Source organism: Haliotis cracherodii, unplaced genomic scaffold (assembly GCF_022045235.1).
Source record: "Haliotis cracherodii isolate W230 unplaced genomic scaffold, xgHalCrac1.p SCAF_4, whole genome shotgun sequence".
Lineage (NCBI taxonomy): Eukaryota > Metazoa > Mollusca > Gastropoda > Lepetellida > Haliotidae > Haliotis > Haliotis cracherodii.
Genome location: NW_027266297.1, coordinates 25,285,515 through 25,305,307, shown reverse-complemented (window position 1 = coordinate 25,305,307; position 19,793 = coordinate 25,285,515). Strand labels below are relative to the sequence as shown.

Here is a 19,793-nt window from a genome sequence, read left to right as displayed (position 1 = left end):
TCAGATACAGATCATAACATAGATAATAACAAAGAAAAGTGTGTACTTAAAAAGAAACCCTAAGTAAATATCCATAATATTACTCAAAAATAATTATTTTAAAAAACCCATTAAATCTCCAATATTAAGCAAAATAGCCCAACTGCATTGCGTTGGTATAACAACCCCGTTACCATGGTCACCCTTAACAAGCCGTGACAGGTGTGACATATCGCAGTATAGCTTGAAGGTTAGGTGTGCATAGAAACATAATCTGGCCGCGCTGTTCTTCAACAAATCAACGGATATCTTTAGTACACAGTGTGTTACCGAACGAGTTAAATAAAACCACTTAGCAATGTTCAAACACAATACAACGATCCCCCACCCACCACAGCGAACTCGACAATTGCCAAGCCTAACCGGCAATATTTACCTCGTACATATTCAGTTATCTTTACCGCTAACTGCAACACTGGTGTGGCCCGAGATTGTGCAAATCTGTACTGATTGGTATTTATAAAAGAAAATATCAGCTTTGCATTATATTTTCTAATAATTTGAAAGCGTCAAATAACAGAGGGAAAAATTGAACACTGAATTTATACATTAAAAAATAGAAGGCAAACTTCAAAATAGCAAGAAAAGTTAATATTGTTGTTGATTCTTGTAATGAGTGAATCCGCTTACCTGTTCATTACATTCATAGGCATTAACTCTCTTTCATTCATTCATTTGTCTATCGCTATGGTTTGTTTTGTTACGCGTTTGTTTATATATCGCAATTTAATATATCCTTAATGATCGTGTATTGTACGCGGTGGCTAATCCCTTGAGCACTCCGCTACGGTAACCCCATTATCATTGTAATATTTTTTAATATATAGCAACGTTATTTTACGGTCATATTGACATATATGATGAATTTATGTACAAGAGTTACACTAACGTCTATAAATTATTCAACATATTTCATGCACGTATTCAGCTTTCTATAGCTGTGTAACCATAGCAAGGACAGTTGTTACAATTGACTATTAACCTACCTGTGCGCATGCGCAATAGACAACACCGTTTTAATTGTAGAGACAGTAAATTAAAAAGTATTGTCCCAGCTTCATGGGAAAACCTGATATATGTATGTGTGTGTGTGTGTGTGTGTGTGTGTAACTAAAAAAACAAGTTCAAGAACACCCACAATTGGAAGGGTGCAGCCTTGATAAATACAATGGTCTTATTTATGAAAAATCAGCTTCTCTTGGGTAATATATAATACTTAGATATTAAGGCTGGGACGAGTCCAAATTTACTACCCGGGTACCCAGCCCCCTATTACACGACCCAACCCGGTTACCCACTGTAGGTCTCAGGAGATGTCTTAAAATGTCCAATTGGGAACATTTTTAGCATAGCCCTGGCAAAACGTATTTTGATACATGTATTAAACAATCTGGTCATTCATACACTGAAGTTGAATTAAGTTATATCTTTATTCAACCATATGAAAAATCAAAAGGAATGGGTGCATAGTCAGAAAGAAATGCGAACATTAGTGACTTGTAGTGTAACCGTAGGGTTCTAGATAATGTTTTGACTGAGGCGTTATCTTTACTCAAACATACACAAGTCAAAAGGAAAAGAAATGCGAACATTAGCGACTTGTAGTCTAACCACTAAGATATAGTGAGTCCTACTCAGGACCAACACGACCCGGGTACCCGAGTTACCTGTCCCAGCCCTATTAGATATGAAAGTGAACTTTAAGACAACTTTTTATCTTAATAAGATACTACTTACATAATCCGCCCAGCAGAATCTGCGGTGAATACTGATATTCTGCATTGATTTCAGCAATTAGAGAACACGTGGTCTCTACATGTGTCGGGGAACGCTACAGCTACATATTCCCATCAAGATCATTAAAAGGGGTAAAAAGAGTGTCGCACGTTGATGGTCGCTGGCATGAGAAATTATGATAATGATCATGACGACCATTTTTTGTTAATTTGTCTTTTTTATAAAAATAGTAGGGGACATTTAATTCCAAAATGTTACCATGTACAACCATCTGTCCCAAAATTTATCAGTATTCTATCTACCAGAAATGATTGTGTTATTAAAAACCTGTCCATATATTTAAAAAGACATTTACCTTTGTAAATAAAAATGTCAAAAAAGATGAACGTTTGTCGTAAGAAAATTTGTGCATGGGCATAGTATATATTATTCCTGTAAGTGAACTCTGGGCCATGTGGCCTTCATTCATGAATAAATTTCTAATAATTATAATAATAATAATAATAATAATAATAATAACAACAACAACGACGATTATTAGCATAGTAATAATGCCATTAATATTGCACTATATTTCCAAAGAGAGTCATGCTCAAAGCGCTACATTATTATGACCCAGGTCAATGGATCAGTGTGCACTCGAATTTTTTTCTCAGCTTCCTAGGGAGTATACAACCCAGGCTGCCTGAGAGGTGCTAGAAGGTTAACAGTCACATTACCATCTCACCCTACCCGGTACCCATTCGCTGCTGAGCGACCAGCAGGCAGGGCATGTCGTCCATGCAGTAGGTCACCTAACATTCACAGGCTGCTCGATTCAGCGCCATCAAACAGTAGGTCACGTTGCATCCGCAGGCTGCTCGGTAGAGCATTATCACACAGTAGGGCGGGCCTCCGCACTCTGCATGTAAATGTTGCTATGAATAGAGCGGTGACTGTTGATCTCTATTTCACTTACAGAGGGCGTGTCCGATAGAACTCAAACAACCTCTTTGAATGTACTCGAGAAGCTACCGACTGTTTCAGTGTTTATTGCGATTCTAAGGTTCTACTGACTACACTTTTAATATTTGTTTTATATAATTCAACTTCACGAAAAACTTATTTTTTTGTTTGTACATTTTGTGTGTAATCCTGCTAAGAAACTTCACAACTAAGTACCGCTGAAAACATACACAATGTGTTGAGAGGTATTTCATGTTATGTGTCAACTATTTCCTGGAGTGAGTGAATAGGTGAGTATTGGTTTACGCCGCTTTTAGCAACATTCCAGCAATATCACGGCGGCGGACACCATAAATGTATTTCCTTGAAATAAAATACGAAATAAGACGTACGTTTAGTATTTGATTTACGAAAATAGAAAGAAGATCGTTTTCAAAATTATTATTTTGAAGTTAAAAAAAATAAATCTTTTGTGTTATTCCACTTAGTTTGTTGACACATTTCATTAATGAAAAAGCAAGCACATATCTTGTAACATGTCATTTCCTTTCACTTGTATTTTTACCTTCATTTTATTTATACGTATTTAATCAAAAAATCAAAGTCAAACGGAGTGGCTATTTACTCGGCCCTCATCGCACTTACACATGCGTGAGGTTACAAGTTGATACACATTTCATGTTAATAACATACTATTTCATACAAGTAAAAAGTGCCCATGTACAAGACAGCTCGAAATGTGCATTGCCTTCTTATATACCTTGGTACAACCATGTTAACTTTCTTCATGAATTCAACCTCTGTACAAAATATTACTTTTAAATGAATGCTTACAATGCTATTTTTGTAAAATTCCGACCACTTTTAAATAAAATCCTTAAACAAAGGAATATAATAGGTGATGGCGATTAAATAGTGTGATATAACTTAACATTATTTTCCCTATCACAAGTATACTACTAATATACAGAAAGATAGGGTTGTCCTTAACTTGTTTTGAGTGGTATAGACGGCAGAGGTTTCTGGAGTTAGCTGCTATTGGGAAGAATATAGGACGAGTCTACATAAGTATTCTATATAAAAAACCTGCTCTATAACAAGCATATCGCCATTGTTGTTTTTGTATATGTTAGAAGGATATACTGAATGTGTATTGACACTTGTGGGTAAGTAAATCAACATGCCCTCCGGCCAATTGAGAAACGTGTACAGTGACATGTCTTCCTATGTACACAGCGTTGTGACGGACATTGTATAGTCAACAAGTGCCAGGAAAGTGACAATAATTCAAGCGTGTATGTTTGTACAGGCTTCTTGACAGGCGGAGACCGCCTCCGTGGTCTAGAGGTAGAGCGTCCGCCCGGAGAGCGGAAGGTCCGGGGGTTCGATCCCCTGCCGCGTCATACCAAAATCATGTTAAACTGCGGCATGGTATCTCAGTGGGCTAGCACTATAAATCGGCATCAGCCCGGACTAGTACACACACACACACACACACACACACACTTCTTGACAAGCGGGTTTAACACTTAATATCAACAATTTTGATAACAACAGAATTATACCAACAACACTTATTGTTATTGCTAATGTTGATGAGGGTGACAGTGAACGTGATTTTTTATCATCATGACCAGAATAACTGTTTTTATTGTCTTATACTGTCTGAAAAACACAACACGCAATCAACCCAGGAGAGGGGTTTCCCCGTGCCTGGCACTTGTTCTAAATATAGCAATTAAAGGAATTCCGCCGCCGAGCTCACAGCGCCTTGTACAAGGAGCGAATAGCGACAACGTGGGTTCATCGGAGTCGGCAAACAGGCATCTCCCTCCGAACCATGTGGCAGAGACTAGTCAGCCAGCAGTTCAGGAAACAATTACAGGTAAATCGGGGCATTTAGTAAGTTTGAGACGTTTTAGTACACCGACGATGGGCCAGGTATCACAATTGCGTTATGTGATTGTACTGACAGTACGAATCTCACCATTACACACTTTGAACTTCCGGGTTACTTGTTGAGTGCTGTGTGACGTATACTTGTCGTATTGGGTACACTGTTTCATGTGTCGGTGAATATGTACATGGTCTTTGAAGTTGGACGTTTGATTTAGAAATGGTTATAAATTAACGCCCAATTTTCTAAGGTAAAATATGCTATTTCTGTTACTATCCACAACTCTTAACCCTACAATTGATGAAACGTGGCTTTATTTTGTTTCTATTTATTTAACCCATGCAGTTAATTTACATGAGAAGTTGAACATAGTCTGATGGTAACCCACTGGGCGTTGAATATGCAAAGGGACCTGTGAAGATCCGGGGTAGCATACTTAGCTCTTCAGCAACCCATGCTTGTCGTAAAAGGTGACTATATGCTTGTCGTACGTAAGAGGCGATTAACGAGATCGGGTTGTCAGGCTCGCTGGCTTGGTTGATCCATGTCATCGTATCCTAACTGCGTGGATCGATGCTCATGATGTCAATCACTGGATTGTCTAGTCAAGACTCGATCATTTACAGACCGTCGTCATGTTGCTGGAATATTGGTGAGTGCGGCATTAAACAACAACAACCAAGATTGCGCCATTTTCATACAATACAGGATAGTTAAACGGTATAGGATATATAGAAAGTGATGGTTGTTTATCGTGGCTATGTGTTATCCTGTTCGTTCTAAATTGTCCATAATGTAAGAAACAAAACCAAAGAAAACGGTATAAGGTGAATTCTTCAATCTAAACACATAATACATTGTTGAACTATATATCAAGAGCACTCGGGCTTTTGGGAAATATAGATATATTTCAAACCATTAATCAGCAAATTGATACTCGAAACCTGTTAAAACACTTCGCAACTGACTCAGCTCAAATCACTGTCCGTCGGATTTGCTCGGGAATGCGATGTGTGCATGGCCCGAATACACCTGTATCTGATATTATACGTGCGCATTCAGGGACCGTATACACTTTGTGGTATACTGAATATGTAAACAAATATGCGCGAGTATTCCGTATGGTCGAGAGAATGGCACTGTAGCCCCGCGTTAAACCCTACAGTGTGAGACAGCGGACACCTTCAGCTGTTCAAACATTGATACGTGACTTGTTCTGCCACGCACCTGTTCCGTGTGGCCTTGACCTACTTTTATGTCAACTGGGCCACGACAATTTTAAGATTTCACACCTGTGAAAATCAATATCTTATATCGCGAACATACTCAAATTTCATTATATATGCATAATTGATATTTACATGCTTAGGGTCGCCGTAAAATAAGCCGTAGGCTCGGAAAGATTTGCAGAAATGGCAGTGCAAGAAATTTTGATTCTAATCATTCAAAAGATAGTTTCATGGACCCTAAATATATATCGTATTAAGTGGCCATGATTGTATGCCGACTCAAACTGTATGGTGTAGATCAGTCTAACAGTAAACGGCTATTCTAACCACACAAAGACAATGTCTATTTAAGACAGTGTCCTGGGGGCACGGGTAGTTCAGTTGTTTAAGGCACAGCAATTGTTATGCAGAGTTGCGTCCCTTTGGCGTTTCAGAAACCTATATTCGTTGGTTCAAATCCCAGGGTCGTCCTTATTATGTTTCAAGGCTTTATCAGCACCAAAGTGGTAAACGTCTAAGACATGCGCGCGCATCACTTCAGGCATTTCCCCTACACAAAGCAAACACGTGGTGATGTTACTGTAATACTGTTCAATGTAGCGAGACCCGTGAAGATCCGGGGCAGAATAGGTCTTCAGCAACCCATGCTTGCCGTAAACGGCGACCATGCTTGTCGTAAGAGGCGACTAACGGGGTCGGGTTGTCAGGCTCGCTGACTTGTTTGATGCATGTCATCGTATCCCAGTTGCGTTGATCGATGTTCATGATATCAATCACTGGATTGTCTGGTCCAGACTCGATTTTGTACAGACCGCGTCATATTGCTGGAATATTGGTGAGTGCGGCGTTAAACAACAAACAAACAAAATTAATCAGTGTGGCGTAAACCTCACTCACTCTCTCAGCATGGGCGCTATAATTACAAGAAAACTTTGATGCGACTCAACTCGGCGGCAAACTCTTTGTTCGTCTGATCATATTTACAATAAGATAATAGTCCCAAACTGTTTAATCAACACAGGCATGTTGAAAACAATATGGACAATAATGGTTTCAGTTCATTTCCTGCTTTAGTTCATACACTATATTTTGACTACTATTCGATTACCTCCCTTGTATACTGAATTTGGTAAATGAGCGCAGCCTATTCAGGCCGAAACTAGGTCACATGCATTCGGCTCGTGATAAACTAGCAATTCTCTTTCTCGTTGTTGCGGTAAACTATCAAACAAATGACATGCATTTCAGGGTTAAAATTTTATAATATACCGACGGCATATCGAGAATTTTAAGAACTATAGTACAGTAAAGTACGGTTATGACGAACACGCTTATAACGAACTGACAGATATAACGAACTTACTTTTTTGGTCCCGACTATTTGCTGTAGTTATGCTGTATATATGCTTATAACGAACTACGGTTATAACGAACTATAATTAGTTGCCCCCTTGAGTTCGTTATAACCGTACTTTACTGTAGACCAAATGTGACATGTATATACACTTGTTTAAGACAACATGCATGTATTTTCTCTTCAATTACCCATTAGTCCTATATTCAGGACTTAAACCATGTAAACGATGTCAAGTAGATGGATTGAATCTTAATACATTTTTGTAAGAACTTTAATAACACTTCTGGTTTCATAAGTAAACAAGAAAACAGCGTTATCAATATCCCCCACCGTAGGGCACACTAGGATTGTGTTTGTTCATGTAGTAGTGAATATAGGCTACAAAATAGAGTTTTATAATTTTATAAAGCGTTGAGAAGAGATAGGCACTAGAGTCACTTTATGTCATCATAAAAAAATTATGAAATGTGAAAATTATACACACACAAGGCCCTTTCTCTCAAAAAATAATTTATGGCACCAATTCTCGAACTCCCTCTTTATAAGTATCTCTTAGATAAGCTAACTTCAGTAGTCTCTGAGAACAATTGTCCTTTTTGCAGACACTATGTATTTGTAAAATAACATGGATCAAGGCCCATAACTGTGTATGCTCAAAATCTAAAAAAACATGCAAAAGGGAAGTAACTCTGGAAAAATATAATTTACGAGACCAATTTTCGAATTCAGTCTTGACAAGTATCTCCCTGATAACGTCATAGTAACGACTATGTAACGTCATGGTCATAACGTCCTCATTGCTCACAATGCACTTAGTTGAAAAGCACGGAGCAAGGGCCATAACTCTGTAAAATGATCAGTAATATCAGTGTGTCAAATCTCATTTCTCCAACTAAAATAGACCCGTGAAGGTCCGGGGTAGAATAGGTCTTCAGCAACGGTACCTCAGCAACCCATGCTTGCCGTAAAAAGGTGATTATGCTTGTCGTAAGTGCCGACTAACGGGATCGGGTGGTCAGACTCGCTGACTTGGTTGATGCATGTCATCGATCCCAATTGTGTGGATCGATGCTCGTAATGTCAATTTCTAGATTGTCTGGTCCAGACTCGATTATTTACAGACCGCTGTCATATAGGTGGAATATTGCTGAGTGCGGCGTTAAACAATAAACCAACCAACCAACCTCGTGCGGCGTTAAACAACAAACCAACCAACCAACTAACTTAAATAGTTTTTGAGAAAGCGGACCTACGGTAGGACGGACAGACGGACGGACGTATCCGTTCCTATACCTCCCGCCCCACTTTGTGGCGGCGGATAATACACTAGCTACCTCCTCATGTGAATTTGTGTAACGTAGGCTTAATAAGGAAGCCTTTTAGGGCCAATTGTTTATCAAGATACTAAGTTGAAATTTCAAGAAACTAACTTGAAATTTCAAGATACATACTGAGTTGAAATTTCAAGATAATGATCTTGAAATCTCAACTTATGTAATATCTTGAAACTTCAACTTAGCATCTTGAAATTTCAATAAATAAATAAATAAACAAATGGCCCTAAAAGGCTTCCGTAGCTTAATGTACCAATCTATGAATATCGGATGACACGTCAGTTAATTCAGCTTTGTTCCTCACGCATGAGAGGTTGGCATCGACTGCACTTAGCACTGACCGTTCATGGTCATTGAGGGCGGTCGGGTAGCCTAGTGGTTTAAGCGTTCGCTCGTCACGCCGAAGACCCGGGTTCGATTCCCGACATTGGTACTATGTGTGAAGCCCATTTCAGGTGTGCCCCGCCGTGATAATGCTTGAATATTGCTAAAGGCGGCGTAAAACCATACTCACTCACTCATGGTCATTGAAAAGGTCAGTGTTGAATTTTACGACATTTCATCCAGTTTGCGCTACTAGTACCATATGTTAAAATGATATTGACGCATACTTTACATCGACTATTGTTTTTTAGGATTTGGTACAAGTCTTAGACACGTGTAAGTTATCAATATCATTAAAATCAGATTTGAATAAGATTGGTATATTATTAGACTAAATGGATCGGGTGACTTGGTTGATAGCGTGTCATTGTACTCGTAGATAGGATAGTCTTTAGTTAGGGCTCACCTTTGGAAAAAATACCATATATGCGCCATATTTTGCGTATGGTGTGTGTTTTACTGGAGTGCAAATACCGATGCGGTACATCCTATTCTATGGACCAACATCTAGTCTCTGAAATGAGAATTTTTGACTGAAAATGTGATTTGTTACCTTCAGCAACCGTGCTTGGTGGTTTCGCTGAACTGATACACATCTAAAACCACATAACTTTGAGACCCGTGAAGATCCGGGGACGAATAGGTCTTCAGCAACCCATGCTTGCCTTAAAGGGAGACTATGCTTGTCGTAAGAGGCCACTAACGGGATCGGGTGGTCAGGCTCGCTGACTTGTTTGATGCATGTCATCAAATCCCAAAAGCGTAGATCGATGCTCATGATATCAATCATTGGATTGCCAGGTCCAGACTCGATTATTTACAGACCGCGGTCATATAGCTGGAGCTGCAGTAAGGCGTTGAATAACTTTTCTTACTTTCTTCATCGCCAAGTAGACGTGGCGGTCAACAATAGTGCCCCTTGAGCTCTTCTGACAAGTACAGTAGCCAATTGGCAACAAAGCGTCATAACTATTACCTGATGTTACAGTATCCTACACAAACGATGCATTTTCTTGTTCCTCAATGACTATTATTAATAATACACCGGATTATATCGCGAATGTATCCAACTGTCCCCCTGTCATTAAAGCATCACCTTCACCGGAGGATATCAGTTCAGTGTCGACACGGTTTTGTAATCAATAAATGTTTGGCTTGTTTTATAGCTCCGAGTAGCGGTCCTTGAGCAAAACCGCTGACACTTTTCCCGCGTTGTTTTTGTGTTTACTGAGTCTTAATACCAGGTACGTTGCCCTATTAGGTTACCTGCAAACTTTTCAGTGCGCATAAGAAATTTCGGTTTTTCATCCTGTACAAATTTTCATTGAAAGCCGCCTCTGTTTGAAGACAAACAATGGGAGTAGGATGCAAAGCCGCTTGCACACTCAAGACTTCCGATATGCCTCTACAGTACCAAGCAAAAATAAGTTACCTTGTCACACTAAACCACCAAGACCAAACTCAGTTAAACCCAGTGATATAATGAGAGTGAATCGTCTACGATTTGCGTCCGACTGGACTGACATGCCTTTATATCACTAAACTACAGTCAAACATGTGGTGGGGCGGTCTGGTAGCGTTCGCTCGTCACGCCGAAGACCCGGGTTCGATTCCCCACATGGGTACAATGTGTGAAGCCCATTTCTGGTGTCCCCCGTCGTGATATTGCTTGAATATTGCTAAAAGCGGCGTAAAACCATACTCACTCACTCACTCAAACATGTGGTTAAACTCTGTATCCGAGACCGCCTCTGTGGTCTGGTGGATAGAGCGTCTGCCCGGAGAGCGGAAGGTCGGTGGTTCGATCCCCGGCCGCGTCATACCAAAAGGCGTTTAAAGATGGTACTTGCTGTTACCCTGTCTGGCACTCGGCATTTGGGGGCAAAAACAAGAACTGGTTGTCCTGGAGTCAGTATACTCTATCTGAGTGGGGCATTCATGTTAAACTGCTGCATGGTCACGACAAGTATGCAGTAACTAGATTACATATACACATTTCTATGTTATTGAGTGAGTGAGTATGGTTTTACGCCGCTTTCTTTAAGCAACTTTCCAGCAATATCACGGCGGGGGACACCATGTCGGGAATCGAAACCGGGTCTTTGGCTTGACGAGCGAACGCTTTAACCACTAGGCTACCAGACCGCCCCTCTATGTTATTGAACACACGTTAGTTTTCGTAGGCATATCTTCACTGTATTCGGCTGTTACGACTAGAAAGGAGTAGAGGAGACTTACTCGGCCCCAGATATGTATTAACGCATGAAGTATACGAAAGCCAAATGATGCAAGTTTGGTAGCATTAATGTATTTATTAAATCGAAATTTCTGTTATTTCAATTATTTGTTTAGTTTTTCAAAATCTTGATTAATCTCGTTATTTCAATTTCATTTAGAAAACTCGAAATTTCGAGAAAATAATTGAAACAACGAGAAAATAATGGAGAAATAATTCCAAATTTCGAGAAAATAATTGAAATAACGAGAAAAAACCTCGATATTTCGACAAACTTAACAAATACTTAAACTAACGAAAAAAATCCGATAATAACATCAATGTATGCTTCCAAAATGGCACCATTACGTTTTCGTAATGAAGCGGAATTCAGTGATATCCACACTTGCCCGGTACTGTAGAACGGAATAAAAATACCGTTCTAGGTCAGGTCGCTCGGAGTCGCTCGGGTGGAAGTGAATAGGGCAAGTGGAAGTATATATACCTCAGCACCATAATGACAACAAGTGACGTGTTAAAGGTACGTTCAGTCCCCGACGAGTGTTTCCGACAGTTCGTACGAAATACCCAGGCAAAAGAATATTTCGGGTTGTTTTATGTTATAGTGAATTGCAGCTTAGTAAACAACCATATAGGACGTATGCTGTGTGATTGTGAAACAGCAGTGTCAATGGGCACGTTACCTACATACAGTTAGACATAATCTTCATACTCGTACAATGTCAGTTATTGATTGTTGTATTCTTGTAACACTCTGATGTATATGCAGTTTACTTTATCATTCAGCCGTGACGACTCACACCATGGCGCTAGACATAATATATCCAACCTATATAGGTCAAGTACATACAGTTCGTGATACGAATACAGTGGTGTACATGGTAAGGTTGACACTGAATGAAAGATGTCGCTTCAGATTTTATAGGAATAAAGCTGCACTGTGTGTAATAAAGAGATGATTATTATTTTTGTCTCCCCGAATATAACAAATTATGCACCCGTTGGTGTGACGATGTTTAGCTGTTTGGTTTTTATGTTCTTACATAAAATACCACATACAACGTTGTAAGCCAACAGCAGATGTTTTAGGATATCTCTAGCCAAACTTGATTATCTGATAGTTGTTTTTATTTATTGGGATAAAAGTATATATACACGACCATGGCGATGCGGATATTTCTAATTGCATCTAAAGTAGAATATGCTTCAAATTGATGGTGCATATTCATAAATCTATTTAAATCAATATGATTAGCTTGTGATACAGGATGAACGCGGTAGAGAATGCTGTATTTTGCCGGAGCCCTGGAGCTCGGTTGCTTTGGTATTGAGTGAGTGAGTCTTGTTTAACGCCGCAGTCAGCAATAATCCCGCCCAGGCAAGTACGAAAGCCTAATGGTGCCACTTTGGTAGCACAAGCGTATTTGTTCTATCGAAATTTCTCGTTGTTTCAATGATTTGTTCAGTTTTTCGCAGTTTTGAATTTTTTCTCGTTGCTTCGATTATTTCTCGTTATTTCAAGTGTATTTAAAAAACTCGGAACTTTCGAGAAAATAACCGAAATAACGTGAGATAATCGAGAAAAAATTCAAAATTTCGATATAATACTTGAAAAAACGAGAAAAAAAATCGATATTTCGAAAAACTTAAGGCATATTTTAAATAACGAGATATTTCGATTTAGAAAATCATTTTATGCTACCACAGTGGCACCATTAAGTTTTCTTAATGAAGCGGAATTCAGTGATATCCACTCTTGCCCGGTACTGTAGAACGGAATAGGTCGCTCGGAGTCGCTCGGGTGGAAGTGAATAGGGCAAGTGGAAGTGCATGTATCTCTGTTCGCACTGTGTGACAGATGAGTAATAATCCCGCCCCGGCATGTAATAACAGAGTCCTGACCAGAAGGCAAGTCGTGAGCAATGATGGACGCCTTCGGGACCACGATGACACACAAACTGATTAAACCATCCAATTTATTTCCTTTTGAAACACGCAATATATAGAGTGCTGCACGCGGAGTTATTAATACATTTGTTAAAACACACCTTTCGCTGGACGGTGACTTCCACAAAACCTTCTTTGGGCTACGACATTGACTTACGAATGATCTTTTTGTTGAACAGGACTCACACGTATTAACCACCTGTTCCCATATAGTCGGATCGTACGATAATCAAGGAATGCAACGAAGTATTGCCTCATGAATAGTCGAACACGTTCGCTTATGGCGCCGAAGACCTGGGTTCGGGGGCGGTCGGGTAGCCTGGTGGTTAAAGCGTTCGCTCGTCACGCCGAAGACCCGAGTTCGATTCCCGACATGGGTACAATGTGTGAAGCCCATTTCTGGTGTCCCCCGTCGTGATATTGCTTGAATATTGCTAAAAGCGGCGTAAAACCATACTCACCTGGGTTCGATTCCCCTCATTGAAAGACTCGCAAAGCCTAATTTACGTATCGCCTTCGTGATCTAGCGGAGAGAGAGTGTGCTCAGAGAGCGGACGGGTTCTGAGGACGTTAGAAATGGTACTTATTGTTACCCTGCCAGGTGCTCGGCATGAGGGACCGAGGAGTCAGTGTATAATTGGATATCCAGCTGCGTTATGGTATCTCAGTGGGCCAGCACTGTAAAAGAGTCCGAACTAGTACAAGCAGCCACACATAGCACGCACGCACGCACGCATGTGCATGCATGCACATCGCGATATATTGCAATAATTTTGAACGCGACGTAAGCAATTGGCAACTCTGCCAGGAGCGTGGATCGATGCACGTGATATCAATATAGCTGGAATATTGCTAAGTGCTGCGGTAAAGAACAACAAACAAACAACAAGCGACGTTTAACCCCATTTTACCCCCACCTTACCCAATGTACGTCTGTCCGCCCTTATGTGATGTTATGGAAAGCAAAGTGTTGGTAGTTATCAACTGTCTCGTTTCACTCATCTTTACATTCGTTTTGCAGAATGTGTCCGTTCCGACGATTGGCCGGCGGTCAGTCAGCGGTTTCAAGATTGAACGTCTTGACCACTTCGTAATCACCGTCGCTGACATCAACACATCCGTCGATTTCTACACGCAAGTACTTGGCATGGAGGTCGCTACATTTAAAGTAAGAGCAGCATATTGATCCGCTAACTGATAACATGCTACCCAGCAACTGGTGACATGCCACTCAAAAACTGACGACATCCTACTCAACAACTGATGCCATGCTACTCAACAACTGATGACATGCTACTCAACAACTGATGACATCCTACTCAACAACTGGTGACATATTACTCAACAACTGGTGACATCTACTCAACAACTGATGACATACTACTCATCAACTGGTTACATACTACTCAACAACTGGTGACATATTACTCAACAACTGGTGACATGCTACTCAACAACTGATGACTTGCTACTCAACAACTGATTACATACTACTAAACAACTGATGACATGCCACTGAACAACTGATGACATGCTACTCAACAACTGATGACATGCTACTCAACAACTGGTGGCATGCCACTCAACAACTGGTGACATGTCACTCAAAAACTGTTAACATGCTACTCAACAACTGTTGACATGCCACTCAACAACTGGTGACATGTCACACAAAAACTGTTAACATGCTACTCAACAACTGTTGACATGCCACTCAACAACTGTTGACATGTCACTCAAAAACTGTTGGAAGGCTAATCAACAACTGATGACATGCTACTCAACAACTGTTGACATGCCACTCAACAACTGGTGACATGTCACTCAAAAACTGTTAACATGCTACTCAACAACTGTTGACATGCCACTCAACAACTGTTGACATGTCACTCAAAAACTGTTGGAAGGCTAATCAACAACTGATGACATGCTACTCAACTGATGACATGCTACTCAACAACTGATGACATTCTATTCAACAACTGATGACATGCTACTCAACAACTGATGGCAGGCTAATCAACAACTGATGACATACTGTTCAACAACTGATGACATGCTACTCGTCAACTCATGAGACGCGTAACAAATGATGAAAACAACTCAGGTGTACTCGTGCACCGTCTCTGTTGTGTAGTATATACAGCGTCTGTCCGGAGAGCAGAGGGTCGATGTTTCGATCCCTTGGCCGCGTCATACCAAACGGCATACATTCAAAGGTGGTACTTGTTGTCACCCTGCCTGGCGCTTGGCATTTACGAATAAAACAAGGACTGACGGTTTAGAGTCAGCATAATTTGTCTTAGTGGGGTATCATGTTAAACTGCGGCATGGTATCTCAATGGGCCAGGACCAACCGGAATAAGTCCGGACTTGTACAAGCAGTCACACACACACGTCCACGCAGCTCGCTGTCTGAGTGAAATAATCTTCAACCTGACCCGAGGCCTTAATTCTGTAATGCTGTGAGATATTTTTATAATAATTGTCATGTGTTTTGCATATAAATCGAAGAACTCAAATTTGAAATACCGTTTGAATATGAAAACAATAGCCCCGGTCGCCAGTAATAGATAAACGTTTTGTTCCAGGGTCGCAAGGCGCTCAATTTCGGCCTCTCTAAGATTAATCTCCACGAGCGTGGCAAGGAGTTTGAACCCAAGGCCAGTTCCCCGACCCCAGGGTCTGCTGATGTCTGTTTCATCACCCACACGAAGCTGAGCGAGGTCATAGAGCATCTCAAGGTACTGAACCACTATGGCATCCTGAACACACAGACACACGGGGGGCTCGTGTGGCCCAGTCGTTTAGGGCGCCGCGATTCGTTGTGCAGAGTTGCGTCCCTTGGGCGCGCCAGAAACCTATGATTGTGGGTTCGAATCCCGGTTCGCCCCGATTATGTTTCAATGTTTGTCAGCACCATACCCGTGCTCACGGGTTTCACCGAAGTGGTAAACGTCTGAGACCTGCATCACTTCGGGCTTTCCTCGTACATTAAGCTGACACGCCGTGATATAACTGAAATAATGTTAAAAGCGGCGTTAAACCCAACTCACTCACAGACACACATCATGTTGACAATCCAACAGTAAACGGAACGACTAAAATATAAAGGACAAAACAGAGAAAAATAATTCTGCTCAAGTATGATTAATAATTAAGAAGGAGCAGCATTCCCAGTTGATGTACTTTGCAATGTATACTTAGGCTTATTAAACCTTACGAGTGTTACCCTTGAATAGATACGTAGTGTTTAAATATTGGGGTCTGTTTTGTTGACCCTTTTTTCTCCTAGAGTTTGTTTTGTAACTGGAGGCGCCCATCTTAAAACACAATCGGTTTTTATGTAGATGGCATAGACTATTTGCCCAGTGACTGATTGTCCAATCACACTTTAGCTCAGTGACTGCTTAATCATCTATCGTATGCTACTCAATGTTTCATAGAGAAATTGAAAATAACCGGAAGCCTTTCTGTGCCATTGACTCCCAGAATATTAGTAATGTGGTGTTTGGTGTAGCCTTCTGGTTAACGCTTGGCTCCTCATGACGAAGACGTAAATTCGTTTCCCGACATGGGAACAATATGAAGATCATTCTGACACTACACGCTCGTGTTACTGCCAATACTGACATTGTTTTTAATATTTATGTACAGAGTTGCGTCCCTTGGGCACGCCAGAAACCTATGATTGTGGGTTCGAATCCCGGTTCGCCCCGATTATGTTTCTAGGTTTGTCAGTACCATACCCCGAAGTGGTAAACGTCTGAAACCTGCATCACTTCGGGCTTTCCTCCCACATTAATCTGACACGCCGCGATATAACTGGAATACTGTTAAAAGCGGCGTAAAACCCAACTCACTCACTCACTAATTTTAATATTTATGATCACCTCCTGAGGTTACATGTACATTGACTAAATATCACGACATGAAAATCAAGTTGAAAAATATTTTCCTTTCAGCTAAAACATATTTTCCCTATGTGGCACTGATTTGAAACAGTTTGAATTTGAATTTCCATGAGCGTGAATATCTTTAGGACCCCACATGACAATTCATTACGAACTCAGGGTATGATATATAGTCAATTAACGTTTTATGATTCAATAGTCCAAAGGGCCGCTTCGCAGAGTTGCGTCCCTTAACAATGCCAGGATCCACTGGCTATTGGTTCAGATTCTTCACTTGTGCCGAATAGGATCCTTGGTTTGTCCGCACCAGACATGCGCCGCTTGGGTTTTCCTCCCACATTAAACCATGACCGTCGTGGTATTAGGGAACTGTTCACCTTACATCGCAACTCACTCAATCACTTTTTTTTATTTTAGAGCTGCAACGTCACTATCATGGAGGGACCAGTAGAACGGACTGGAGCTATTGGACCAATCAGCTCCGTCTACTTCCGAGACCCGGATGACAACCTGATCGAAGTGTCCAACTATCCCGACAACATCAAATCATGAAAACAGCTGTCAGTAACACATGACGCTCTTATTGCTGTTACCGTGGTATCATGCTTCCGATTTGTTAAAGGTGTTTTCCGAATGAAAAGAATATATCCAAGTAATTCCTGGCTGAAATATCCGTTGATCTACTTTGATGACAGGTAACATTCCAATGGTCAAGTGGCACTGAACAATATTAGCAGGCAAAATGTTTGACTCTTAAAGATTCAGCTGCCTTGCTTCGAGGAAGCCATGTCATCATGGCGCACCGTTGTTTGCTTGGCATCATGGTTGCACTGCTTGCTACGACAATGTTTGAACTGTCCACTTACCGGGTTTAATTAGCAGTCAAAGTTTAATTATGATTATTGCATGCGTCACTTGTTTTTCGTCAGTTGTTTACATATAATTATTGTGTATATCTCATTTAACCAGGTGGGGGCGGTGGTTAAGCTTTCGCTCGTCACGCCGAAATACCGGGTTCGATTCCCACATGGGTATATTGTGTAAAGCCCAGTTCTGGTGCCCCCCCCCCCCCCCCCCCCCCCCCGTGATATTGCTGGAATATTGCTAAAAGCGGCGTAAAGCCATACTCACTCACTCACCAGGCATGGTGAAGTTTAACCAGGAGTTGGTGCTCTGGATGTAGATGTTGTGTGTCATTATAAACAGAATAAATGCATCGCCATATCAAACATGACATGTGTTTTCTATTGTTTAGACTATAGACTATAGTTTAGAACTTTATAGACAAACTAATTAAACATACAATCTCATTAATCAGATCATTTACTCCGATACGATACCTCTCTACCTTCAAGAGTCTGATTTGAATGAGATTGTTAAACATCGACACACATGAATCGTCCGATCATCGATTCGGACGGCCATGATTATCGCGATTTCTCACGATATCACAGGCGCCGTAGATATATAATAATATTTAATATATTATGATACACTATGCCCCAGGGGAGAACATTATTTTGCGATCTCCTCACAGAGTTATTCCTCTAAACTCTTCACCCTGATGTCCTGATTGGTGGGGTAGTAGTGTAGACCTGCTGTCGGTTCATTATCACTGCGTACCCGGATGTAATGCTAACAAGACATATGTCGGAACAAGACCGCCTCTGTGGCCTAGTGGTTGAGTGTCCGCCCGGAGAGCGGAATATCCGGTGTTCGATCCCCTCTCGCGTCATACCAAAATACAAAATACAAAATATGATATTTGTTGTTACCCTGTCTAGCGCTCGGCATTAAGGGGCTAAAACAAGGACATGAAAGTGGGGAATATGTAACTATATCATTTTGTTTATGATCAGATATATCAAACACCCCCCTACACTTGACAGTGAGGGTTGTGTTGTATCGTTAAGGCGATAAATCGAATGACCCGATACATATGACAATGGGGATTATCATAATAAAGTATCATTTTAATTATTATTCAAAATAGTTAATGTAACGATACTCGCTGTATCACCGAAAACTTGCCAACCAGCGTTACGTATACAGCATGATAGCAAGAGTGAGTTCAGTTTACAGTCGCTTTGAACAGTATTCCAGTTACATGACGGCGTGTCAGCTTAATTTTTCAAGGAAAGCCCGAAGCGATGCAGGAAGTGATTTTGATGAAACCAACAAGGACGGGTATGGTGGTAACAAACATGGACACATAATCCGGGCGAACCGGGATTCGAACCAACAATCATAGGTTTCTGGCATGCCCAAGGGGCGCAACTCTGCATAGATGACTGGGCAACCCCTGCCCCCTAATAGCAAGACTGTGATGGGGATCAGTTGCTGATGCGACATTAATTTCAACTGATCTCATCCTCATCATAATACTTTAACGTGATGAACTGAATGCTGTTGAAAGCGACATTAAACTCAACTCTCACTTACATTGTCTCGCTTTACATGGACTGTATATGGAAATGACGATCGTAACTTACGAAATGGGAAGTGTGCATAATCACCGAAGTACTGAATTCAAATAGTAAAGCGTTAATACGTGTACATGCGTTCATTTTACGTGAGATGTTCCCGCCTACGACGCTAGGCACGCACTTAAACATCCACAAGACTTCTTACTGCTACGGGGCAGTGGGGTAGCCTTGTGGTTAAAGCGTGCGCTCGTCACGCCGAAGACCAGGGTTCGATTCCCCACATGAATACAATGTGTCAAGCCCATTTCCGGTGTCCCCAGCCTGATATTGCTGGAATATTGCTAAAAG

The 19,793-nt window shown here is 40.9% G+C and overlaps 1 protein-coding gene across 2 annotated transcripts; it reads left to right on the top strand.

Moving 5' to 3' along the window:
* Nucleotides 1-4,491: 4,491 nt before the first annotated feature.
* LOC139479721 (glyoxalase domain-containing protein 5-like) lies at nt 4,492-18,089 on the top strand. 2 transcript variants are annotated; one of them, XM_071262573.1, is made up of 4 exons: nt 4,492-4,606; nt 14,127-14,273; nt 15,697-15,849; nt 17,437-18,089. In XM_071262573.1, exons 1-4 carry the CDS (start codon nt 4,562-4,564, stop codon nt 17,569-17,571), a joined length of 480 nt encoding a protein of 159 aa, XP_071118674.1. In that variant the 5' UTR covers nt 4,492-4,561; the 3' UTR covers nt 17,572-18,089. The 2 variants fall into 2 exon arrangements, with proteins under 2 accessions (XP_071118674.1, XP_071118675.1); XM_071262574.1 differs by lacking the exon at nt 4,492-4,606 and adding an exon at nt 11,588-11,678.
* Nucleotides 18,090-19,793: the final 1,704 nt, after the last annotated feature.